Source organism: Apaloderma vittatum, unplaced genomic scaffold (assembly GCF_000703405.1).
Source record: "Apaloderma vittatum isolate BGI_N311 unplaced genomic scaffold, ASM70340v1 scaffold2845, whole genome shotgun sequence".
Classification (NCBI taxonomy): Eukaryota; Metazoa; Chordata; class Aves; order Trogoniformes; family Trogonidae; genus Apaloderma; species Apaloderma vittatum.
In genome coordinates, this window is record NW_009717491.1 from 24,526 (window position 1) to 51,483 (window position 26,958).

Below are 26,958 nucleotides of genomic sequence, written 5' to 3' on the forward strand. Positions count from 1 at the left end.
ATGAGCCAGTGCTGTTCTTCAAGTTAATGAATTCAGTGATCAAGGGGAATTTAGGACCTATTGCTGAGAAACACTTAAGCATCTGTAAATCCTGCTAAATTTTCTGGGAAATGCAGATACTCACCATGTCTGGATTGATATCTTACGGTGACTGTTAAGCATGGGACATTTTAATTTTTGAGAACTAACTTTCATAATTTTATTTTGTTCTTTCTTGAAGCAAATCCAAACCAGCACCACAGATTTCCCCCAGTAAGTCTGTGGGAGGAGAGTTTTGTGTCGCTGCGGTCTTTGGATCATCAAGGTCATGGTTTGCGAACAATCCTGGTCTGAAAAGAGAAAAAGGTTGGTATATTGCAAAAATAGGGCTTGCGTTTAAATTTAAATTCTCTGTTTTATTTTCTCATTGTGGGTGAGAAAAAGACATCTACAGGCAAGTGACCTAAAAGAGTAAGGATCTGCTATTTCTGTAAATGTTTTTTCTGTTTCTTCCATGCTGTTGCAGTAGGATTTTCTTCTTGCCAACAGATCAATCCAAACAGTTTGTGGTGGAGTCATTGTATATTATCAGTTGTTACGGTAGCCTGGTGGAACATGTGTTGGAACCGCGTCCGCTCAGCACTGCTCCCAAGATTAGTGATGACACACCTTTGGAAATGATGACGTGCCCAAGAGCCAGCTGGACTTTGGTTAGGTAGCTCATTCCTTTTCTTTTTTTGTCCAGAAAATAGTCATGATCTTTTTTTTGGAAGGAGCGAATTAACTGCATCGTGATTTTCACCCATATTTTTATCTTAAAGTTTATCTTAAAGACACTTCAAGTTTTCGAGCCTAGCTTTTCGTAGACTTCTGTTGGCGCTTACGTGTCTGAAAGGGAGCCAACCGTTTAAATACTTCTGCAGACATGGAGCTACATAAACGTGTTTGCGGATCGGTAGAGATACTTATCAATTGGTGATTTGAAATGATCAGATTGTAATTTAGCTTTTTATATAAGGACTAGAAACAATTATTTTAATAGTGTTTAAGTACAAAATTCTGCCATGAGGCACGAGTGAGGCTTCCACGATGAAGCATTGCAAAGAATTAGGCGAGTTATCCTGTAAGTAGCTGAAGGTAGCATTTCTTAAGACAGTTGAAGAAATTATTCCTGACATGTGGAAGAAAGTGAACAAAAATTGATGAGAAAGTGTTGTCAGTGCTTTTGACGTTTTAAAATATTTTTCTATTGATTTTTCTTGGCTCCTATATTCCTTAGTGCTGCTTATGGCTGGACTGGATTGATCAATACTTGATTTACCAAGCCATTTAGGAATGGCCCACCCTAATTAAAATTACAACACAGACTTCTAGACCATTATTGTTGAAATGAGTAGGTTGTAATGGAATTGCAAATTCTAATTGGATCGATAGTCCATAACTTTGCACAGCTTTATTTTCACAGTTTGTAAATGCTCGATGACTTTACGGCAGCGAAGCAATGCTAGTTAACAGAACAAAAAAAGTTCCTCATCTTTTGTTGCGTGTTTATATAACGTCAGCACGACATACAGCCGTCCTAAATGGATTTCCCAAGTTAATCTAAACTGCCTTCATCTTTTTTTTTTTGCGCAATACGTGCTGCAGTCAGCAAACAAGTATTGTCTTGGCCTCGCAATCTGCACAATTTGGTCATGCTGCTCAAGTGCCTGTGGTGTGTTTGCAGTGTTTGAACAAGCTAATTTAAATAATTACAAACATTTTGTGAGCTTGTATAGATAATTACATGTGATGACAGAAACACTGATTTACTTCCTCTGTATTAGCTTAAATATTAATAGTCTTGTGTTTTACCTCAGAACTCCTCAGTGGAATGAACTCCAACCACCATTTAATGCAAACCATCCACTGCTCCTGGCTGCAGATGCCGTGCAGTACTACCAGTATCTTCTTGCTGGCTGTGAGTAACTGACAACTTTTTGTCTTGTCTTATGTGCCTTTTAAGCCAAGCGTGACTTTCTGAGTTGGTTTTTCAACCACTGTGTATTTCAGTACAACGTCCTACCCCAGAGCAGGGCTTCACGTAACCGGCGATGTTAGTAACGGTAGAGTAGCGAGGATACGTTCTTTTTACTATGACTCAAAAAGTTGTGAGGCTACTGCGGAGCCAAAATGTGAGGGCTTGGCAGGCCTTGCGAGACCCCCTGAAGCCTTCAGGGATCCTTCACCTCATTTCTGCTCGTGCTTTTAGCCGTTTCCTCTCATGGATTCAATACTCAGTGACAAGCGAGCGCGTCTGTGTTTTCCCTCTTCCCTGGAACTCCTGATTGCTGGGCTACTTCCAGCGGAGGCTCGGACAGCTGCTTCCCTTGGGAGCCTTGGATTTGCTTCCAGGCATGGCTGCCCACCTGCCTCGGCCCGGCTCTTACCCAGGCCCGGCATTCATGGGCAGCCGGTGTGCGTAGTCAGAAACATTTGTCTGTATCTACAACTGTAGATGCATAAGGTATCTGTAGATATTTTATATGCATGTGTATAAACCCAGATATTTTATATTATATTTAGAGATAAATGAGTATTATGTTGCGTTTTATTCTGACCATTCAAAATGAAGAAGAATATTAACAGTGAGTAGCAAATCTCTAGTCTTCATTGAGGTTTTTATCAAGATCAAAGCACTGTAACAGTTGAAGTTTTACAACCGTTGGCCCTATGTAGAGGTGGTCATGGAGAAGCAAGACCCTCTGTTCAGTTGTCCGTGCAGCTGATGTCACTATGTTTTGTGACACGAGCATTTTAAAATACAGCAAGTGGACATCTGGGCCAAAAGGAAGCGTATCTGAATGTGACGTCGGCACCAGGTTAGATCTGTAGCTTCTACCTGTCCATCTGTTGCGTGTGCCCTGAGCTCAAAATGCCATGGAAACCTCCAGGGTTGGGGTCTTCCTTTTTCCCTCAAAATGTGGAGGAAAGATAGTTCTAACACAGCACTGGGATGGACGTGGTTCGCTCTGCCTAATTCATTACCAGTTCAAATGCTGTGCACTTCAAATGGTTTTGCGCTGAAGCCTTTTTTGTGGAAGAAGAATCAGTGGCAGTTAAATTCCAACAAAACGAATTATTTGTACTATTTGAATTACAGTGAAACCTTTTAATTCAGGTTTTAATTCACATAATGGGAACTCATTGAAATGGGAGTGGAATGTAAAGAAAAAATAGAATAATAAACTCTAAAGACAAGAAAGAGTCTGGAGAACATAGCGAAACTTGCGTTAACAGAGAGGTTTGTTCATATCTGATCTTCTTTGAAGTTTTATTTGTCATCTGGGTTTATTCTACCTGCAGCTCCTCAATGGAGCTTCGGAAAAAATGGAGTCAAACCCAGATTCACACAAAAGAATCCAAGGCACCTGTTAGCTTTCCCTCTATTAAATACACACACAAGCGAAGTTGTGTGGCTCTGCTTACCTGTGGTGCTGTGATGGGTTGGCACTGGCTGAAGCCGCCGGTTTGATGCGCTATCGCTTCCGTCAGTAAGTTTAATTGCTGGCAAATGGCTAAATAGGGGGCTAGGGTGAATGTTACAGCTGTCTGCCACGTTAGTGGTAAGAGGAGTTCTGGCGCCGTTTCAGGGTCACTATTTGTATCTGTCTATCAGAGGCAGAATACAGCAGTTTCTCTCAGTTTCTGTATAGCATTTCTGCCGATTGTTTGGCTCCATTAAGTGTGCAGGGGAAATAAAAGCCTGAATGACCAAGTCACAAGGGGGTATGGATAGACCCTTTCTTTGTCCACACTCAGAACATTGCATTAGGTCTCATTATCCATTTATAATAAGTGACCTTTGCCCCCCGGGTCATTGAAAAATACTCAGTGTGCTTTTTAGCACAGAGTACCTCTGTCAGCAGACGGACAGAACAATGAAACGTCTGGCGGTCTGGTTGGAGGGCTGTACTGTGCAGGTTTTCATAACTATGTGGTTTGATGCCAAAACACAGCACCAAAATCTTCCTTAGTCTCTGCAAAGTGTAAAGGAGGCCAGTGAGACAGAATACTCTAAAAATACTGCGCTTTGTTATTTACACACAGTTCAGCTTTTTACGTTTTTAAAGAATCTCCAAGTTCTAGCCACAGCTAATAAGGAAGTAACAAGGAACCATTGTTTGAAGAAATATTTCGTACGACAAGTGTCCAAGACCTTTCTCCCGAGGGTATTTGTAAGTGGATTAGCACAGCTGTTTCATTGCTTTGAGGTCATCTGTGACATCTGCTGCAGAAACCTGGATCAGGGTACGCAATTCGTGTCTACCTGAGCACCTTATCACGGCTGTGGCTGTCACGGAGAGCTGAGAAAGTGCGGAGTGAGCGATTTGGACCTTTCTCTAAGTTCACAGTTTGTAAGGGAACTTGCACGTTAAATTCCACAACATGCCAGGGTTGATATCCTGCTCCTGACCATTTCAGAGTAAAAATAACAAGTTGTGAGAATCTCCTCTCCTTCTGACAGAGCAGATTTCAGACTTTTGTTTTCGTGAGAGTCCATCCTGCAAAGCCCCGGAGGTGTTACAGTCCTCAGGTCTCCAATGCTGGGTGTCAGGTGCTAGATGTTTCTTTCTTACCCTTCTTGGGACTGTAGTTGAAATGTCTGAAACGTGGGCAGTTATTGAAAACAAGCTTGAAATCAGACCAAAAACTGCCCCCCAAAAGTATTGAATAAAACGAGGTGTGATTTCTCTCCTCTAGCTCTGGAAAGGGCACCTTCACATTCCAGGCAAGAGTTTTGGCTCGTCAGGACCAATTTTTTGGAGACGACCTGCAGTTGTCAGAAGCGGGCCAATGACAAGAATTAATATATTAACTGGTATGCAGTACTCTTTGACAAATTGCTTACTAAATACATCAAAATTGATTGGACATTCTGTGTTTAAATTGACAAATGACTGCATTAGGGGAAGGAGGGAAATCCATTAATTACAGCTGCCCTCAACCATAGGAAATGTAATCGTATAAATATAGATTTTGTTAAAACAAAAGTCTCTACTTTACTGTAGTGTTGCTGGTAAGTGTACTTGCACCTCTTTGCTATTAAACCTCCAGTAGGAGGTTTTGAAGACAGATCTTTGCAATTGGCTTTTAGATAATCAAAGACCATTTCTGTTGTGTTAAAAGGAATGATGCAGTGTTTCTTTATCCTGCTCTGACCGCTTCTGGAAATTGTTTCTCTCTCAGAAAAATGGACGCGTGGCCGAGGCTTCTGCCGTCTCATTAATTGTTTATTCTAAATGCAATGTAATTCATGTTCCACAATGTTAGTACTCGAAGCAGCACTCTGTATTCTCGACCTTTGTTCCTGTGCTGGTCTCCAAGTTATACTTGCAGGGCTGTTTCTTATTTCTGAGTAAGAATTTGCACTTGAGTTAGGCCTGAAGTTATAATCAGTTTTATAGACTTCGTTAAGGGATTCTTGAAAAGATTAAGGTCTCTATTTGTAGCTGCCTTTGACTTCTGGCTGTTACAACAGATTTTCATTTCTGGACCAACCGTCGTACGTATCTTGCATTCTGCTGAAAATGGCTTTCATTAGAAGTCAAACTTAGTAACGACTCATCGTCTTCAAAGGGAGGGGTTGGCCTTTCCTCACTCTTTGTTTGGGCTAAATGATAACACAATTTATACAGATAATCTCTGCAAGTCTGACATCATGTTTGCACTTCCTGCTCCCCTCTAATGAAAGCCCTACACCCCGAGCAAGACTTTTTTGTCTCTAAGCAACACTGTGGGGTTTTATGGCCTATTTTATATTCTCTTCCTACATTCCACTGATGGAAGTAAAAATTCCGTACATCGAGCTCGTGGATATTGTGCAGTGGAAAGCAGGACTGAGAGTAAGAGTGGAGAGCGTATTAGATAACCGTGTGAATATGTGCCGTGAAGACGGATACTATGAAAAACAAGCTACGATGCGTGTAATCGTAGCCAAACCGCTGTTGCACCGAGCTGACACAGTGAGGAATCTGGTCATTCTGGTCTGCAGGCCTTTTTCTGTGCGCAGCAGAGCGTGGTGGTGGTCTGGTAATAGGCTAATGAACCAGGACCGATAATTGTATTTAGTCGTCTCTCGTTTCTCAGCCTCCTACCTCTATTTTTCTTCTTGCATTCTTGCATATTTATTAGCGTATACTTTCTCTCTTGCTAGCATGGAAGAAGGTATGTTATGGTATGTCCCCCACCGTACGCATAACCAGAGCGTGTGCCTGTGCAGCGTGTTCCGTGCGGAGAGAGCTCTAGCTCGCCATGTGTATGTTCAGTGTCTGTCACAACAGAGCTCGATTTCAAATAATAAAACTGATCAAAACCAGAGCCGTTCTGTACCAAGCAATTACGCTGTGGTGTAGTTACGAGGTGTTCAAAGCCTTTTTGCTCTGTTTCTGAGGTATCTCTGCCTGGCCACAGGTCGGACGCGAGTTTGGCGTAGTTGTAGTGGTTGGTGCTCTCAGCGGGGCTTCGCCGGTTCTGCAGTGGCCCCGCGAGTCCTTCAGAGCGACGCTGGCCCCTCTGCCAGCCTCCTCAGCCAAAGGGTCTCTACCCAAAGCTCCCTGGCCTTGCCTTGAAGCGGGTGAAGCCCACTCGAGTTTGTGTGAGCTGCCGTGCTGTGGAGCCTGGGGAGGAGTTGGACCGACCAGCAGCGTGTGGGTTAATGTTTCCAACTGCCCTCAGTTTTCTGTGCTCATCATGTAGGTGTTGCCTAAATACTGCCCTTTCAGATGTACCTGCGAGAGCCTTTCCGCAAAATTGGGTTGATGCAAACAGCAGGAAAGCGCCTGCGGTCGGTGAGAAGGCGATGGCGGCGGCGTGGCAGGAAGGCACACGGGGAAGAAGCTGTTTCGTCTGTGCTGAGTGGGCCGGTGTAAAAGCAGCCTTTGGGTGCATCGAGGGACTCCTGCTCAGCCGACTCTGCCAGTTTTCCCTCTCCCTGTTCTCGAGCTGAGCGTGGCAGCTAACCCTTGGGCAGTTGGCAGCGCCACCCACTGAAATACGGGAAGCGGCGTGTTGGTGTTTTGTGTACAACCAGCTCACAGCTGAGATTTCATGTAGTTACTTGAGTACATATGTTTAACTTTATTATCCAGATGGGAATTTTTTTTATATATTTTCTAGACTCTCAGTTTGCCCTTATTATTCTTTCTACTTGAAATGGCCTCTAGCTAGTGTATCATTTCCATGAAATTCTACTTCATTATTGCCATACACGAGAGTAATTCATCCTACTTTTTAAAGAAACTTCCTGGGCCTCTGCATCAGTAGTTTCAAAGGAGTTGTGCAGATGTCCTGTAAAAATCCAGTTCCCTGGGGAAAAGTTTATAATTCTTCAAAATTTTGACGACATTTACATAAAGAAAAAGTAGTTTCAGAATTTCAGAAAATTAATTCTTAAGTGTTTATCTTGATTCAAGTGTTCTGCCCAAATATTACCTGAAAATGTCAGTGCATGTGTATATATGAACATATAACTGCAAGTGATACCAATAAAATATGTTGTGGAAAAATTTTAGCAATTTTAAAAAGATTTCGTATTTGGGGTTTTTTACTGTGTTTAAAACCGTGGCAGATCGTAAGTGTATCTAACTGATCAATAAGTTTCTTTGTAATATATATTTTATTCCTGCAGTTAAAACGTTTCCAATGAAGCTGATTGCAAGCACGCATTTCTCTGACAGAATTGTTACATGTATTCTGGCAGTAGTCGCAAACAGGGAAAATAGAATTTTCAGGTTTGCTTCTTACACTTGGAGGCCTAACAGATTGTGAGCTAGTCTGGATCACCTTCCGGTTCCAGAAAAGATGTTTCTAATGAAATTGTAGTTCGTGGTATTTTTTTAAGGGAAAACTGTTTCACTGAAACTGTAACATGTGCTTCCGGCTCCCTGCAGGAAGCAGGACGGAGCGGTAAAGGGAAGCAAATTTAATTTCTGACTGACCACGGGCCTGGTGGGAGTGAAGAGGAACGGGGCGGATGTCGTTTCATGAAAAGAGCTGCGTCATTGCATATGAACAGTGGAGTAAATGATGAAATATTCTTCAGCTGCAATTGATGTTTGTGAAGTAATATAGACGAGGTGGGTAAGGATTAGCTCTGTACGGTGCACCGGGTGCTGGCAATGCACGTGAGGGCTTTGGTGCGCGCATGTACACCTGGGCACGTGCGTGGCTTCGTCAGATTAATGAGTACTTGCCCGTCTAATCCATATTTTATAAACTAAATGCTGGAAACAGCACTGCATATAGGAATTAAAATACTTTCAGATGTGTACAAACAACAATAATGAACAAGGGCACATGCTGAAATAGTTCTTTGCTGTTCTTACATGGTCATCTGGAACTTCTTAGAGAGGGGTCCATCAACACGAAGGGGTCAGTTTTCAAAGCAGTGTACAGGGATTTAGCCGCGCGACTCCTATTGACGTTAATGGGAGTCAAACGGGTAAATCCCCACGCACCGCTTTGAAAATTTACTACTAAGCCTCTTGACTTCTCACTACATACTTTGATTGTAACAGTAATCCATGGTTAACATAATTTTCCCGACAATAATGTCAAACATACTTTTGAAGTCAGTGAATTATAGAAATAGTTACCTCTTCCATAATTCTTTAAAGATGGCCATCAGATGGATTTCGCCAGAGGTTCGTGCAGTTGAAATTATTTTTTAACTCAGGAAAGAATATATCTGTTATCCCTTGGTACAGAACCAGTGGTCTGCTCACAGTCTGAGCATTTGAAATGTCGAACAGCCGTAAGATGCTCTGCCCTGGGAGTAATATCAGGTTCTAGCTCTGCCCAGCTTTAAATGTTCTTTGACTGGATCCTTATGGGAACATTCGAAATGGAAGCTGGAGTTAAGCACGGTGAGCGTACACTGGTCTTGCAGTGCAACCAGGAGTAACGGTGAAGTCTGGACACCTAATCAGCATCTTTGAAGGGAAAAAGAAAAAAAAAAACAGACAGGCTGTTGACTGTCAGACCAGTATAAAGTAAGGAGCAAGTAAAACAGTCATGAAAGCCTGGAAAATCTGAAGGAGAATTCCTGCCGTGATTGCAGACCTGCCTATTCCTTTAAGATTAAAGTGCTGATACAGAGAAAGGATGGTCTATAAAGCACCTAATAAACGGTGGGCAGCGTACAAATAATGAATGACTAAATCTGTAAGTCAGTTGGTGGTGTGAAATAACCGTTCGACTGGCTCAGCTTCTGGGGTTTTTTAGCTTAATTTTACTATGTTTAGGCACACAAGAATCTCAGAAAGTCCTAACAGGAAAAAAGTGGAGAGAAGTTCTGGGTACAAGCGGGTATTTTAATTTGCGTGGCATGCTCCTGCAGAAGTTTACAAGCTGAAAAATGCATTAAAACCAGAGCTTCGTTGAGTAGCATATAGCCACAAGAAAAAAATACATAGAGCATATCATCAAACTACAAACAGTTTATTTTAAACATGGCTGTAAGCATTCTGTCTGAAATGAAATCTGGTCTTCACTTTATTGTCAAAGTTGAACAGAGGTGGAGCCAGCAGGCTTAGAGCTGGGCGCTCGGGGGGACGATTTAGGAGCGCACGTGCAGGAGAACTCTCTGAGCGGTGGTTGGACTTGAGCTGCGCGGCAGATCTGACCACGCGATACCGAAAGCAACCTCTGACGGAAGTGAGATCACGTCTATAAGATGGAAAAAAAGGTGAACCTGTTGAATTGGAAGTGGCTGCCTCTAGACCTAAACCAGAACTGTCGCGTTCTACTTGTCAGGAGTAGCACAATGTAACTCAGGTGCCGGTGGTTCCAGAAGTAGCACGAAATAAATCATTCCAGTTGGGGAGCTTAATTGTAAGAGAAGTACTCCTGAAGCTTGTTGACAAGCATGCGATTACCTCAGGTCTCTAAACCGCCTATGATTGTTTTATATATAACTTAGGAACCACATAAAAAGCCTCAAAATCAGACATCGGTGTGTGATTTGTAAGAGAGCAAGGGATGTGTATTTTTGATTCTGCGTGCTTGTTTGCCGGGGACGTCCCTGCAGCCTGCATGTGGACACAGGATGGACTTTGGAGATAATGAATTAATTAAGGGTCCACTGTTTCTGTTTCTACTTGATTTTAGAATCTTGTTTCAGATTGTAAATTTGGGGTATTCCGTTAAAATAAAGGGAAGCTCTGGGTGTGTGCAGGCGTGTGTACGGCAGGCAGCACAGCACAAATAGTCTGTGTAGTCTGCAAACGCCTTTGCTCTTAATTTGGGCAAACATACATCCCTTAGAGAAGAGCACCTTGGGAAGCTCATATATAACTCTCAATTAAACTGAATTGTGTAAAGCTTATTTATATAAATGAGCAAACTCAAACCTTTTGGTTCAAGAAGTACAGAGGACTAAGTAAAGCTAATGATTTATTGTTCACAAATTAAAACCAGAAGTGTGCGCACTACAATTGAGCTGTAGTGTTTCTTTGTTCCAACACTTCCATGCTGTTGAAAGATGACAATTTATAATCTTCAAATGAAGAACGATTTGTCTTAGGCCTAGGTATTTGTTGTATAATTAGCCCATCTATGAACAAAACCACTGTTTGTTAATTCCAATATTCATCAAGAATATGCATTTCTCTGGGTCTCGCTCACGTGTAAAAAAGTGCAGATGATTGGAGGTTAATATAAATTGTTTATTTTCCTTATTTGTTGCTAAGTATAATGGCAAATCTCAAAACAATGGGTTTTTTTCATACTTAATCATTGAACTGTGTGAATCACGGCCTGGAGTAGCAGAGGAAGGTGAGCTCAGCTGTATTTCAGCCCTCGGTTTGGCCTGTGTTGGAACTTTTGTCTCCACAGTTACTTCTGTGCAGTTTTCTTCTTGGCACAAACAGTTATCGCACAAATAACTATATTTGTAATGTGGTGGGTTTGTTTTTTGTCCAGATTGTTGCCTCTAATAATCTTTCTGCAGCATAGTAATAAGATTAATCCTGTAAGTGCAGAGAACAGAGTCTGTAAACTTAAAAAATTTACCTTAGGTTATGGCTGAGCGCTTGCAGCTTCGATTCTGAGGGCAGAAAATGAGCTGACGGTGTTCAAGTCATGGCAGAAGATGAAGAAAACCAGGTTTTGCTGAGATTGTTTTTCTTCAGTTAAATGTGGGGTGGTTTGGTAGAACTAGTCAAGATGGAGGGTCAGGAATGGGTTCCAGTTTTAGAGATGATGTAGATTATTCTTCATTTGAAGGAGGACAGAGATTGAAGGTGCTACTGCTGTTCTCAAGCAGCTCAAAATTTGACCCTTGCCAAATATTTATGGCAAAGCTCTGATTTTTGCTGTAGGTAGCACTCCAGTTTTTAAGAAGTGACCTTGAATGCTTGCTTATGGAGTTTTTTGCATTTTTAAGTGGAATTTAGAGACTCATGTCCTGTTATACTGCATAAACAGGAGTTGTACGTTCTTACCTTCACCTTGGATTTTTAATAAACACTCATTTTCTTTGTACCTTTTCACTCCACAGGTAACTACAGTTTTCCACATGTTTGTGTATTTCTAGATTAAAAAACCTCAGTCGCATTCTGATCTTTGATAAATGCTTGTAGCAGATGTTGATGTAAGAATAGCAAAAAGTAGGAAAACTGGCATAGCTCAGGCACAAAGCGCCAATGTGTTAATTTAGGAAGGTGCAAAAAACCTGGAATTGCCAGTAAAATATCTCTGCGCTCCTTGTCTGTGTATGTGCCACTTGTGATATTTTCCCCAATGAAACAGAAATTGCAGGAGCGCAAGAAAAAAGCACTACGTGCTGCAAAGCTTTTGAAGAATTTAAGTGTTATTGTTTGCTATCCTGCGTTGTAGTGAAATTCGTGGAAGTTGAAAAAACTCCTTGTTACAGCATAAGAATAGCCTACCTGATGTGTAAAGGGCTGCCATAATTTCCAGTGTGAATTCTGATTTTCAAAGATTTAAGCTGGAAGATAAAAGATTACTTTTGAGCTCAGATTCCTGGGAATGTCCCTCCAGGCTTAAATTAATCTCGTCCTGGAACTTGATACCGATGCAAGAGGTGCGTGACCCAGAAATGGAGGCAGAATCGCTTCTATGTATTTACAACGTGTTTGTTCCTGTAACTTCAAGGCTGTTTTTAACTTGGGAAAAAACCAAAACAAAACATGTGTATCCATGTAAGAAGCAGCCCAACGATGGCAAAGGGCTAGCAAGGATCACTGCTGGGAGAAGGTCGTGACTCGGTGGGCGTTGAGCTCGCCTTGCCCGCGCTGAGGCTGAGCCCGGCGTTGCCTGCTATCAAAACCAGACTCGCTTGAAATGCCTGCTTTTGTGATAGGTGTGGTACAGAAATGCTGTTTTATTAAATAGCAAAATAAATTACCGAGGTTTGACCTCGGCTGAGGCTTTATCACTGTTGCCCTGCCGGTGAACTCTAAGGCAGAGCTTTCTCGTGGAATTCGGCATGTCGTCACTTTGCGGTAGAAAGAGTTAACGCTGCGCTCCCCAACCGCACTGAGACACCTGGTATTGCCAAACGGATGCAGAGCTGCGCTTCCTCGGGAAGAGGCTTACAGCGTAGGACCAAAACGATTCTTAAATTCGAGTTTCTTACTGTAAAGCCATCCTGAGTCCCTGGTAAGGGTATTCCACGAGGGAGAAATCCCCAAAGCGGGGAGGATGCTGCTCCCTGGGCTGGCGTTTTTGCAGCGAGTCACTGAAGAGTGGTTTCCCTAATCTTGACAGCTCTAGTAGATGCCCCTGGGATAGAAAGAACCAAAAAAAATTCAGAACAGTCCATAAAGTTCCTGTTGGTTTGAAAGCAAAAACATCTGCTGGAGTCATGAACAGTTTGTTAGCGGAGTTCAATAACAGGAAAGCCTGCAGTTGATCAGCTGTGCCCTCAGCAACAGGCATGGCTGCAGTCAGGAGGATTTATTGTGGGGGAGGCGGGAGATATGGGGAAGATTAGGGCAACAGCAAAATGTGTCAAAAGTAATGGCTTTGTTTCGTCGGCTTCAAATATAAACTTTACCCATAAGGAAGAAGTGTGGGCGTTGGGGTTTCGTATTCAGATATTTACTGTGACTCCTCAGCTGTCTGTGATCCAGGAAGGCCACGTGTATTTTCTTACTAGGAGTTTGCTCCAGGCTGGACAGACACGTCTGTAAGTCCCTGAGTGAGATCTGTCGTGGCTGCAGTGAAGGAGATGAACGTTGTCCCTGCGTTCTCCCAAAAACCAATGAACTCGCGCTGCCAAAGTCATGGTTGGGGTTGCGGGGGCGCGTAGGGACACCTGCGTGTAGGCACGAGTTGTACCGATACCGATGAATTGGACAGATGTCTGATATCTCGTGGGAAAAACTTGTAAGAATCCATCCTCACGTGTACAGCACTCTGAATAGTTCTTTGGTAAGTTAGGCCCTGACAGAATTTGGGGTGCTGTGGGTTCCGGGCTAAGGCCGCTCTGCCGTACCAAGGTCTTAGCAGTGGCTCCACAGCTGAGGCTGGGCTTCGATACCCACTTATAGAAACAAGATGAAAATCCCTTTATTTCATATAATGTATAGAATTATGAAAACTCTAGGCTGTTTGTATTAGAGAGGCGCCGTTCTGTATTTATGGTTACAATTGTGTCTGCTTTGCCATTATAAACTCCTAGTATTAGGGGTTTACAACATGGCTGTAAAAAACGGTTGTGGATGGAAACTTGACACATAAAGGTCAACCCTGTAACAATATCATTTTTAAAAATCAATTTTAAAAACTTGGAGTCATTTTTAGATTAGGTGGATATAAAAATATTGGTTCTAATTTTAGGATCGTCCAGTATCTTAACATTATAGCATAAAACTGATTTTACCCAAGTAAAAATGGCGTTGTTGCATTTGCTGCTTCTAATTTGCTTTTGTGGTGTCTGCTCTTCCCTCAAATGGTTTCTTGGTATTGGACCCAGGCCTGCAAGAGGTCCCTGACAGTGAGCAGGTACAAGAAAATGAAGAATTCCTCCTGTCCTGCTGTCTGGGGTGCTTGCCTGCATTTTGCTTTTCCTGAGCACTTTGAGCTTTCTCAAGTGCAAAGTTCTAGTTAGAGCAAGGTAATGCTACCACCGTCGAAAGGCAAGTAGTTAGACTGTAAACTTTACTAATGTATTTAAATGATACAAGGACCAGGCATCATAAAATATTAATCTTCTTTCTCTTTCTTGTGGTTGCATTTGAACACTAAATGGTGATTTTCCCTAAAGCTGTGTGTATATATGGTAATCGTTTTTCAAGTGGGTTTGGGTATCATGGAGTGTATAGAGCTGAAGAACTTGACTTTTTCTGTTGTAGTGAGCCCACATGAAGACAAATTAGAGCAGTGATAGAGGAACGAAATTAACTTTTGTTTTGTGAATTGAGTTTATTTGTTTGTACCAGGTTGAATTCCTCAAGGCAGATGGTTGTCAGCTGTATTGGGCAGTTCAGCGTGTTCATTAAGTACTCAGCTTAAAAGAAGAGCCGGTTAGGTCATCATAGTGGTTGTACGTATACATTCAGCTCAAGGAACGGAAATCTTGTCATCACTTTTGATGTCAGTATTTGAGCTTTTTCCATGCTCTAGCATATTGTCACAGGTTTAGGAAAGTATCTGTGCTGTATCAATAACTTACTGACAAACCTCTTTTAAAAAGCATTTAACAGTAAATGTGACTTTTCAATTTTCTGCTTTTTTCAGTGGTCCCACCAGGGAGCCCTGGACCGATCACTCGACACGAGTCGTACGACAGCTTAGCATCTGACCACAGCGGGCAAGAGGACGAGGAGTGGCTCTCACAGGTACGCCCTGGGCTGGCGCGCTTCAAAGGGAAGCAGTATCTTGCTGGAAGATAAATTCACAACTTTCCTCAGAATGGAAAGTAAACTTCCAGTTGGCCATGGACGTTGCAGTGTGAAAAACTGACTTCACTCCTCACTTAACATGGTACGAATTCGATGGTCTTTACATTTTCTAGAAGCTATAGAGGGTACATTACAAACTATATCAAGCCCCCAGCATTACTGGCACAAATCACACCCTTGGGAAGTTCAGGATGAAGTAGGAAGTTTAAGTTGGCAACAGAAAGTTCCCTGGCTGCCTTTTTCTCCTGACATGGTTCTTTTCAGACCTGGATAAAGGAAGCTGGCTTGGCAAACCGGTGGTATCTTTTCAGTTGCGACCTGCGCTCTGCTCACTGCATTTTAACATCAGAATGGTGGATTAACTGGTTTACTTCCTTCTTTTTCTGGTTATCAGCTGGTGTGTTTCCTGCTCATAGTTCCTTTGAGTTTTGGCTGGATACAAATATTATAGTGTTCTGAAATGATCATGCTTGATGGAATATTTTTATATGAAGTTAAATCTGTGTAGTTTTATCTATTCCTATTCTGTTTCAGTCAAGCTTCTCTTTAAGAACTCAGTACATGCTTGACCATTTGGCTCAAAACATAACTTCAGTTTAAGAATGTACATCTTGAATAATACACTGAGAATTAGTTCTTGTTAGAAATAAAAGGTTAGAGTTAAATAAATAAGTAAAATTTACAAATGCTCTGAATTTACCAGAGCAGTTACGGGGTACCTGATACGTGGAATTCATCCTGACAAGTTAGTTGGGTTTCCTCTGGTAAAGAACAACATTGTTATGGGAGTGATGCATTAAATGTGTTGCTGGGGTGTATGGCATAAACATGAAATATTCATGGATGTGATTTGTTTCTCCCACTGGTGAATAAATCATACACAGCGTTTTCCTAAAATGAGAAGTTAGGTTTCCATGTGTACCGGTCGGGGAGCAGCGTTCATTAGGGAATCTATTCATGTGAATCCACTTACCTGGCCTGAGTTTTCAGATGTGGCTGCACGTTGATCTGTCTTGTTTGCTTATGCTGCCTCTAATTTGCCAGAGCGTAAAGATGATGAAACTACTCCGTCAGTGCAGTCAACAGGAATTTTATCCCTGACCTCACTGGGGCCAAGATTTCACCTGTAGATCTCCACCTGGTCTCTCCAGTGCTGTTTGGATAGTTTATTTTCTTTTACTGTCCTTGTGACTATGCAGTGTAGTGAGCAACCTCAGGAAAAGGAAAGTGAGGTAAACCTATATTACGGGGGGTGGTTTGTTACTAATTCTTGGAAGATACAAGATGTCAAAGGCATGGTAAGACTGCCGAACTTCGTCACATCTATCCCTGTGGAAGAGTAAATATAAGGGAAGAAAAAAAAAATCCCAAGTGGTGTCAGAGAACACAGATAATTCAGAGAATGCTTCCAGAATGTTTCATTTTTGCTAAGTGAAAAGGGCGATGATAGCTCTTTTGAGCATGAAGATGGGAGCGTTCTCTGAGCAAGCCACTTTAGATTAAGCCTAAAGTGCAAGTATGTTTTTCAAAATTAAAGTGTTGTTATCAACAGTAACAGCATGCAGTGAAAGAACACTGCCCTTCACTTCAACTTTTCAATTAGAACAGTGGGTAATGTGTGCTGTCAGTGTGAAGTAGATACAATATGTTTGTCCTGCACACAACAGGAGAGTGAATAGGAACATCTGGCCGTAGCCTCAGTAAAATTGCAAAGGCATCTGTTTACCTCTCGGCTCTGTGACACTGATGGTTTCAAGCTTAAAATATACAGATTACTTTATCTGTGGCCTAATTTACACTGCCACATAAAAGCTACTTGCCTCAGAAACGTCTACAGTCAATGTGAGTTACGCTGAGATAAATGCAGAGATGGAAATAGTGCTAAATAGGCTGCGCATTGTCGTCTTGCATTAGCGGAGAACTTAGAACATTATCCAGTGTTTGAAACTGCTTCTTAAAGAGATAAGAATTGCTACTGCTACACATCTGTCATATATATTAAAATATTTTTTTCATTAATTTCCTCACTAAATTGCTGATCATTGCTTCAGCAGAAATTTATAGGAATTTACTGGTCTCTTTTTCTCATCTTAAAAGTGTGAGTTCACCGGAGCTTAATATTTTTGTTTCATATTTCCTTTTTCTGATCTTTAAAGGCTCTTTTATATTTTAATAATTGTATTACAGAAGATGTATGCTTTGTTTACCCTTTTATTTACAAGGCCCAATTCTCCTGCTCATATGTGTTTCCCGCATGGTTACTGTCTTAAATTTTCGTGGTTGTTTGCATTCCTGTAGCTGGCTTATTTAAGAGTTTGCCAGAGCTGATACTCATCCGGTTTATAGTTATCAGTATGCAAAGACATTTAAAAAATATTTTGGATGCGTCGTTTACTGAAATCACTTATTTTCAGAAGTTCGTATCTAGGCTCTCACTGGGAGCTAATACCTAGAGGAAAATGTCAATATTTCAAATTATTATTTGTTAGGCACACCACCTGTATTCTCTGTGCCTTTTGGCAGTGGTCACAGAAGTGAGAAGTTCCCATGTCGCTGTTTATCTCCACACAAACATACATCTGGACACATATCTCCTGTACATCTATTATATAATACATGTGTGGTCGTTTATTGCAAGCACACACCCTCACCTCCGGTATAATTGCCACAATTTCAGTTAAATGCCTATAAATGTGTGTGTGGCTGCCCTTCTAAACCCCGGGTGTTGCACATCCCTGTCTGTGTGACATCTGCGTGGTACCGCATGTGACCCGGGCTGCTCGGTGTCCCGCAGTGTTGCTCTCTGCTGCGGGTCTTGTTGCTTCCCAGCAAGATGGTCTCTGCCAGCAGAATCCTCAGCTGTGCCAACAGCAATTACGAGCTTTGCTTTGAAACGTGGTTCGCACTGTACACGTGTGGAGCAGCGCCGTTTAATGTGTGAACTTCTAGAAAGCAGCAGTATCGGAGCTGCAACAGCTTGCTTTCCAGAAGGGCATCCTTTGCCCTGCTCAGGACTGAGGTCAGCTGGGAGAGGTCGGCTTTTCCAGTTCCTCTCTCTACTCCGTGTAGATGGAGACAGAAATGTTCCCATTTGCTGCCACCAGAGTAGCCTTTTAGCATTCAGGTTATTGCGTGTGTTTTGCTGTGGCAAGGGGAGCAATGAAGAGGGTCAGGTGAAGTGACAGCCTGGATGGAGTGTCCATCTCAGAACAATTTAACAACTGGGGCTCAGTGCTCTCGAGTTGGTGGCTCACGGGCTTTCAAGGTTCTGCAAGAAGCTCTTGGCTTTGCCTCGAGCATCGCTCTCGAGCAAAGGCATCCCGAGTCTTCCCTGGCTCAGCGCTCCTCTAAAGGGCTGGCACAAACCACTCCTTTTGCTCGAGAACAGCGGGGTGCTGGGGGTTCAGCACGTTGAAGGAACCGTGTTGCGGTTTTGTGTGAAGCATTTTCCCATATTCCCTTCTGACAGGTCGAAATAGTGACCCACACCGGGCCTCACCGGCGCCTGTGGATGGGCCCCCAGTTCCAGTTCAAAACAATCCATCCCTCAGGCCAAACCACCGTCATCTCATCCAGCTCCTCGGTGCTGCAGTCGCACGGGCCAAGCGACACGCCGCAGCCTCTGCTGGACTTCGATACAGATGATCTTGATCTCAACAGTCTCAGGTAAAAGTAAAATCAATTCCCAAGCTGTTTCACATTTGTTGTGTGAATAGCTTGCCTCGTGCTTAAATGAGGCCATCTGTGTAGAACGTGTAATAGTTTTCATCAGGCTTGTCCAGATGAAAGTCTTAGAAGAGCGGGTGACTCGACAACAAGAAGAATTCGGCCAGGCCAGGCAGCTTAGATTCCTCTCTGCTGCCCCTTCTTGGGTAAATTACGGTGAGAGACAGTAGAGTCTGGTGGCCTTGCTCAGCCTTGTCCTGGCTTTCACAGTTTCTGCATTGCTTACGAAATTCATTTTCTCAGGCGGGAGTGGGAGCTTTGTGCTGGAGATTGAGATGCTGACTGTGAAGCGGTCAGTGTGTTGGAACAGTAAGTGAACTTCTGGAATGTTTTATCCCCTCCCTTTCCCGCCCCCCTCCTTGCAATTCTTTTTCATGTATTTAATTCATCTGCTTTGGGCCATTGCCTGATTTGGAATTGGGGGCAGGGGGGTGAGCCTGGGGAAGGGAAGGAAGGAGAGCGAAGGTAAATGTGGGTTTATATTTACTGATAGCTGGTGTTTTTGTAAAAGTGCTTTATGCACCACGTGTTTCTGTGTCCTGCTGGTAGCTCTCCAGATTTAGCAAGTTTCCTTGCTTCTGACTCTGCATGTGATTTGAAGTCCAAAGTTCTGTGGTATGGACTTGGATTGTTTGGGACTCTGTCTGAAAGTCTTATGAGTAAAACAAGAGCGATGGATACTATGACTAAGCCCGTTAAAACTGGGCAGATTGTCCTTGGACTTAAAATACACGGGTTTGAAATGTGTGATTTTTCCTTGCGTGCAATTAATCTCACAAGTAAGGATATAGCTGTCAAAAGCATTATTCTTTTTATTTTATGTATGTATACATATGCGGAAAGAAAGCAGAAACTTTTAAAATATGAATATAGGTATATTTTACAAAAGGAATAGACAGTTACAAATGTGTCTTTTCTCCTAAACCGGTAAAGAAAATGCTGAAATGCTGCAGTTCTGGAGGGCAATAAAGGCTTTTTAACCAGGGTCAGCTTTTTGTTTTGAGGGTCTCTGTGAGCTCCTATCTGAGACAGGATTTGAGGGTACTCACTTTGTGCAGAGCCTCAATCTATCTCTGCTTGGATTATCCAGATCTAGGCTCCACAAAGAGGAGAAGAACAAAAGTTTTCAACAGTTGGCTTTTTAAAACTAAATAGTTGCTTAATTGGTTCAGCTGATTCAGGTTTGTGGTTTAATTATGGCCCTGCTGAGCAGCGGTTTGACACAGGTGGTAACTATAACTTCTTGTACCCAGGATTCAGCCCGTTCGTTCAGAACCTGTGAGCATGCCGGGCTCGTCGCGTCCAGTTTCTGATCGCAGAGGAGTTTCAACAGTGATTGATGCTACCTCAGGTAGAAACATGTTGATTTCACGTTTTCTTTGATATTCGCTGAATTCGTCAATCTTGTCCTTTTTCTGTCCAGTAACACTGGTAACGTGTTTACTAACCATTGTCATGTACTTAAAAGGATATCGCGGTTTTCAGCTGCAGAAAAGGGTAAGTGCTGTCTTATACAAATACTTCCTGAAAGCGATGGTAATGATGACTTTTTTTCCTCTTACCGCTCAAATCTGAGGTCACGGCGTTGTGCTAAGATACGAACACAATATTTACATTATGTTTAACATGAGCTGTAGTATGCTAAAAACTGCCTGAACTAAAAAAGCAGAACATTTTCAAATACTAACATTGAAATGCTTTAATTAATGAATGCCTAAAGCATAGAATGTTGCAGTTCTGTCTCATTTATAAAATAGCTTTCATGGAAATGTAATCATAAACGTAATTGATTTCTGTGAACAGTCAAGACAACAGGGTAGTTTATCTCATGTTTGTGTAATAGGCACATTTTCACTACTCTGCTCTAAAAGAGCGTGTAAATATAATACTGCAGTGGTTTTGTTAATATCAACACAGTAATGTATGTACTATAAAGTTTTCTTCTTTTTTTCTCAGTGGTGGGGTATAGTCTGTATAAAGAAACGAGGACAGCAGAGCTTTATGTTCTAGTGCAGCTGTATAGCATCTGAAGGGTCCACACAGCAGGATTTTGTCAAATAAAATCTCTCACAAGTAGAATTATTAAACACACAGCATTAGTCAAACAGTCAAGTCAGAGAGGATTTTAATCTTTAGTGATTTGAAAATCCCTGGAGACTGCTGATTGGATTGAGGTTAAACTGTAAAACGAGACTGTAACACATACAGCAACTGGTTTCTGAAGGCTGTTTTAAAGAGAGTTAAAATAAAAGCTCCTGTTCCAGACTCCGTTTGGTATTGATAGAAATTCTGAGTCCAAGCTATTGCATTGTTTGCCAAATTAATTTATTTTGGTATTACAGGATGTTTCTTAGATGTGTTGATAACCGAGTTCAATAATAGCTATGTTTACTTTAGATATTCAGGATTGTCATTATAAATTCCATTTTCAAATATTTAAAACTTGCTACATTAATTCACGTTCACCTTAGACAAACATCTGATGCTGGCTATTCAGAGGGAGTTTTATTTGTCTTGTTACATGACCAAGTAATTTTGAAAATAATTGTTTGATACAGAAGGAAACATAAATGCATTGTTTACCACTTTTTGGGACTAGTTCATCTATGCCTGTTACCCCTAAAAGGTTCGAAGCTTGAACTGTGGGAGTGCTTCTGTCTGTATCTGACACTTCAGATTCGGAGTGATTAATGGCCGAGCCGCTGGGCGCTATCAGCAGCGCTGTGCCAGCTGATACAGAGAGAGATCTGGGTTAGCAGGGTGCCTTGGCTTTTTTCCCCTCATGTGTCTCAACGGAGCAGTGCCGTTACCTTATGGCAGGGAGGTGTAACAATTCTGAAATGGAGCCGTAACACATTCTACGGCTCTTATTCCACCTACGATACAGACACTGAACCACCCAGGACCGTGCTCCTTCCGTGCTCAGCAGCCTCTCCTGACACGTGGATGGGGCCTAACGTGAAACGGCTCATAGGAAGGTGCCGAAGCTCTATGGTGATGCCTTTAACACGTGTGTCCCTCTGAAAGTCGCCAAAGTCAACTCTGTACATTGTTACGACACTGGAATTATATTTACTGCACAGCAGTGACTCGGTTTTGTTCTAACACCTCATAAGTCTCTTATAACCAATACGTGGGTTTTGTTAGGGTCGCGCTGATAGCTGTGCTTCATTTAACTTCGCTGCCAGACAGTTTGGAGCTGAATTGATTTTTGATTCGGGGACTTCACCATCTATTTGCAGTTTTCATATCGCCTGATGCCCATCCTTTCCCACCCAGAAATCGTTGATCCCAAGTTCGGGCAGATATGCCGGATTACACGTGATAGTAGAGGGGTGTGAATTCTGCTACAGAGTAAAGGAGACGCGAGGTGGAAAACATAATTTATTTTTTTTTTGAGGTCTCATGCTATTCTCCTAACAGGGCCCAGCGAAGGGCAGGCAAGTATTTCGTGCTTACTTTCGTCTCTTCCCACCTTTGAGATGTGCAGGAAATTACATTAAACTCAACTCTGAATCTGAAAGTTTTATTTTAAAAGCTGTTCATGTACAACAGTGCATTTTTTGTGTTATAGTCCACTACTGTAAGTATCCCCATTTCCTGCTCTTGCCAAGGCATGCCCTAAATGGCTTAAATTCGCCGTGGAAAAGAAATCTATCGGAAAATAACATTTTTAGGTTTGAAGGATTTTTAAGTAGGTCATAAATTTTTACTGCCTAAGCTGAACCAGGAAGTGATTCTTCAGTTATGACCCGTGCGTTGGAGCCTGTCGCGCTTTATGAAGATGCTTATCTGGTTGTTTGATGGCCTGTTGCTTAGAGATACAACCAGCGTGGCGCCTCTTCTTATCTAGCTCCATCACTTGTTCTTCCTATCAAAAGATTTCAAGTACATGTTTATCATCTTCCATTAGTCTTCTGCCATTCTCGAAAGCTTCCTTCCTTCTCCCCCCTTGGTGACGACTCTGTTGTTGCTTTTCATAATAAATTTGCGTAACTTTTTAAATCATGATCTTCACGTGCCTGTGAAACTACGGTATGCTAATAGCAATATTTTCCCACAAGATCGTTTGCCAAAGCCCTCATTTAAAAACTACAAAACTCTTAATAGTGTTATCAATAATGAAAATTTGCAGTGGCATTTTCGAGGTGGATGGTTGTATCTGTAAAGATTACTTGGATTAAAAAAATTGCGTGTTTTTAATGTGGTTATTTCAGCTTAAAATCTTCCTAAGATATTCATGTTGTGGGTTTGGTTTTTTTTAATCAAATCTTTAAGAAAAAGTTGACAAAAATTTAGTCACCTGAAGCTACTGGACATTTGTCCCTCAGTGCACAGGTTTTACTCATATGCGTCGTGGAGAGAATATACCCTCAAGGATTAAATGCACTGTAATTCCAGATGCTATTCCAGATTGGCAGTTAGAAATGTTAAAGGGACATCACCGAGTTTAAATCCTTAAAAAGCAGGAAGCCCTTATAGTAATGCAGCAAAAGACCCACTGCTGCGCACAGAGGCAAGTGCTCGTCTGTCCGTCTGTGTGTCTGTCCTTTCCGAGAAATGCTGAGGTCGTCGGCTGGTTTTGTGAGATTGAACAGAAGTGGAGTAAGTCTCAGTAAGTCAGGTTACATTTAAGATTTTATTAGACACGAGAGACGGGAGAGAAAACTTATAAATGCCCTGTCTGTAGGAGATGCTGCTGCTGAAGGTCACACTCTTTATGCAACAAACCGACCAACCCCGAGACAGAAATCTGTAGTGCAGCAAAAAAAATAAAATAAAAAGAAATTATTGCTGAATGAGCTGGCTCTGTTTCAGAAGACCACTCTACAGGCATGAGTTGGAAACTTTACATTACCTGTATGCACTGAATGCTGGTCCTTTCTTTGATGCAATGAGCATTAGGTACGGTTTTCAGCTAGCTGAGGATATCTACAGACTGATGGAGATGAGGAAACATAAGCATAGGCTGGACTTCAGTACTTCCAGGCACCTTTCTGAATTTTTCTACTCTAACCTGTGGATGAAAGTGCAAGTAATATATATTACATACCTGAAAAATCAAACCTGATAAAATTCTACTAGTAATAAATAATGCAGAAATTAAAGGGTGCAGGAAGGTTAGGGTATCTGTACGGAACAACAGCTCTGAACTTCCAGAAATAGAAAACCTCTAGAGAAAGGGGTTTGCAGCAGTTCCTGATCACAGTAAATTTGCTCACACAGCTGCGTTGAGTCTGTAAGGGCAAGCGTTTCCCTTAAACTGTAACAAATGTGTTGAAGGGCTCAGGTACTCAGGTATGCTCAGTCATAGCTGTTAATTCAATCCTGCTCTGCTAAAAAAAAAAGTGTGTGCATCTGTGTGTGTGTTTATGAAAAGCCTTGTGTATTCCCTCATACAAAGAGGTTTTTGACGTTTATCCATCAGTCAAGTAATGATTTTGTTGCATTGTCAGCAGAGTAGAAGAGTGTTGACAAAGAAGCTCTCTGATCTCTGTTTTGCATCAGCCCTTTCCTTTCCTACTTGGAGGAGATCTCAGTTTCTTTCTTGCTTGGGACAAATACAGAAGTTAGAGTGAGAAGGATTTTACCGAATTAAATTAAATTGCAGAAAAACAAGATCCTAAGGGGTTTTTTTTTCCTTTTTATATGTGAGGTGGGGGTAACCTTTATGTTCTTTTTTAAAACCTGGCGTGTGCTGCCCTTCCTAGGGCTGCGTGCATCATTTTTTAATGAAGATAGTTTATTACTGTTGTATGGGACTCTGACAATGCTAAGCTTTCATCTGGTTACTTCAATCAATGCCCACTTAAAATTGGCTTGTAATTTAGTACTTCCCTTTCTTTTGTGTGTGACTGGCTGGTTGTGGGCAGATAGCTTGTCGCCTGCAGAGGGTTTCATGAACAGAAAAATTGACTGGGTTTTGTTGGGGAGAGAGGCTGCCTCTCCTCCCTTTCTATCCCCCCCAGCCTGTGAAGGATCTTTGGTTGTTCATCCCCACACCTGTGAGGTAGGGACTGCAGGACACTGTCCAGCAATGCTCTCGCTTGGAATTTAATAAACACTTCTGCTGTCACACCTTAAACCATCTGAGCTCTTTTCTGTTGTACGCGCGATCAAATATTTATTCCCAAATGCTGTACAGCAGAAAGTGCTGCCTCGGAGTAGCGGAGATCAGTTATTCAGGTAGTAAAGATGTGTGAATGCAGCTGGCAGATGAAGTCACCAACATTACGAATTCCCAGGCTGTCCTGACTGCCACGGGCAATAACTGACAGGCCTGAGCGGTCGCTGGTTTCCCGTTACGGGCGCTGGTAGGGCCCGGGGAGCCCTGGCGTCACGGATACTCGAGCTGCCCTGCTTGAGTGGAGCCGGCCAGTGCTGGAGGGTCCTTGTTGCAGAGAGATGTAATCAATACGGGCTGGAGTCCTTGACCTGAACCTGTAATTACCTGGCTGGTATAAAGGTAGTTTGTTGTTGCAGATAGAGATTGTGCTCAGATCCTCCAAGCATAATGCTGAGCTTTGAAGCCAAGGGAAGAGATTTGGCCCTTGGTCTGTTCTTCACAGCAATCGAGAGCTTTTAATAATGGTCATATAACAAGCTGTTCTTAGAGGGCATCACCTGTTTAGTAACAGCACAACTACCTACCCAGCACTGCTTGTTTTGTGCTTTTGTATTCTCTCAGCTTAAATTTAAATGAGTTTCGATTATGGTTCTTTCCCGGAATAACTTTCAAGCCAATTCGATGAAAACATCTATTTAAAACATTTGTATTACTTATTTGAAAAATATTTTATGTGTTATTCCTAGAATAGTGATGGAGTGTGGGATACACTCGGGTGGTTTTTCTGTTTTCTCGGAGCACTCGTATACACTCATATTCTCTCCATCCCGTTTGTTTGTCTTGCTAAGTGTGTGTGTGTGTGAGCTGCATAATACAAAATACTCATGCTTAGCATTTTTTCAACTTGATTTATTTCATCTAATTTGAGAATGTTATCTGATGATTTTTGAAGAGAGCCTTAAGACAGAACTGACTTCAAGAGGCTCCAAGATGCCAGTGCAGTGTACATGATTACATCTAGAAACAGCTATGCCCTATAGACTGTGGAGATGTGAAGAGAAATTAAAATGACCTGACACTACTGACTGGGCACTTGCTGCTGGATCGTTGCCTGGCTTGGGAAAAGACTCAGCTGCAGGGTTACATGGAGTAGCATTAATGTTTTGAAACACTGGTGGGTGTTTTCTGTAGGCAGGAGAAGTATACTGGAGAGAACGAGCATGGGAACAGTGACTGAAAGGCAGCAGAAATCGCTGTATCCTGATTTATTTTTCCCTCCCTGTGATGTTTGTTGGGCGGGTTAGTCTGTCATGGTGTTGGTTAGTTTCATAGATGCAAGTGAAAATGAAAATTCAATGATTTCTAAATGCTGCTCTGTTAGGTTCAATTTGACTTTAAGCAACTTAAGTTACTCAAGGTGCTTAAACCCTCAAAGGCTGATCACCTCATTCATCTTGCCAACGTGGTTTTTGATAGTTCACAGGAAACTTGGAAAAACCAGAAACCCACCAACGACTTCCACGTTGATGTCACTGCAAGGTGATAACCACAACTGCAAGGTAAAGGGGGTTTTCTTCAGACGTGAAGATAAGTTGCAGTGAGGCCTGCGGGGGCCGCGTTAATGGTCACTGGTGCCATCTTCTGTTGCTTGAAGACAGTTGTTCTCGTGTCACACAACCCGCTTGACGCATGTACCCGTGGTCCATTAATGCAGACAGTGTCTTACTGCTTACGCCTTATGTACTGGCTTTCGGGTGGGGAAGCCACCTTTGGTTCATATAAGGGTTTGTCGGCTGAAAAAATTGCGGTCTGCTAGAGCACAGGCTGGTCCAAGCCTATTAACACCTTCAGGGGTTTTTTGGGGGGGGGAAAATTCCAAAATGCACAATAAGTGTTTTGTATATCAGTAGTTAGCACAAATTCGTTTGGAATGCAAGATTGCCTTACATACTCCTTAACTTTCTTTCATTAATGGTTGTTAACGTTCTGTGTAGGTAGCTTTAAAGCTCTGAATAAGTGGAAAGTGTTGATTCTAATCATATCTGACACCACAATCTTCTATGGAACAACACATGAGCTGAGATTCCCGATGGGCTCCTGTAGGATACAATATTTATTATAGCTTGAGATCTGAGAGCTCCTAGCTACTGTTAAACTTACAAGAGAGCCAGAAACCTCAGTGTCTGTATTTGTGTTTTGATAGATTGCACAGAAATAACACACCGCACGGTATTTGCAAAGAAGCGCAGTCATTAACATTTCTGCTCTTTTTATACA

The 26,958-nt window shown here is 42.1% G+C and overlaps 1 protein-coding gene across 1 annotated transcript in view; it reads left to right on the forward strand.

Annotated features, from left to right (window-relative positions):
• Nucleotides 1-20,111, forward strand: part of LOC104274308 (breast carcinoma-amplified sequence 3-like) — a gene marked incomplete at its 3' end in the record, with an annotated part of 33,737 nt that extends 13,626 nt beyond the window's left edge. Inside the window, exons 2-8 of the mRNA XM_009869904.1 lie at nt 221-345; nt 529-694; nt 1,839-1,939; nt 14,725-14,825; nt 18,358-18,554; nt 19,868-19,965; nt 20,038-20,111. Coding sequence (XP_009868206.1) covers nt 221-345; nt 529-694; nt 1,839-1,939; nt 14,725-14,825; nt 18,358-18,554; nt 19,868-19,965; nt 20,038-20,111 — 862 coding nt within the window. The remainder of the gene's footprint in view (nt 1-220; nt 346-528; nt 695-1,838; nt 1,940-14,724; nt 14,826-18,357; nt 18,555-19,867; nt 19,966-20,037) is intronic.
• Between the last annotated feature and the right edge of the window lie 6,847 nt (nt 20,112-26,958).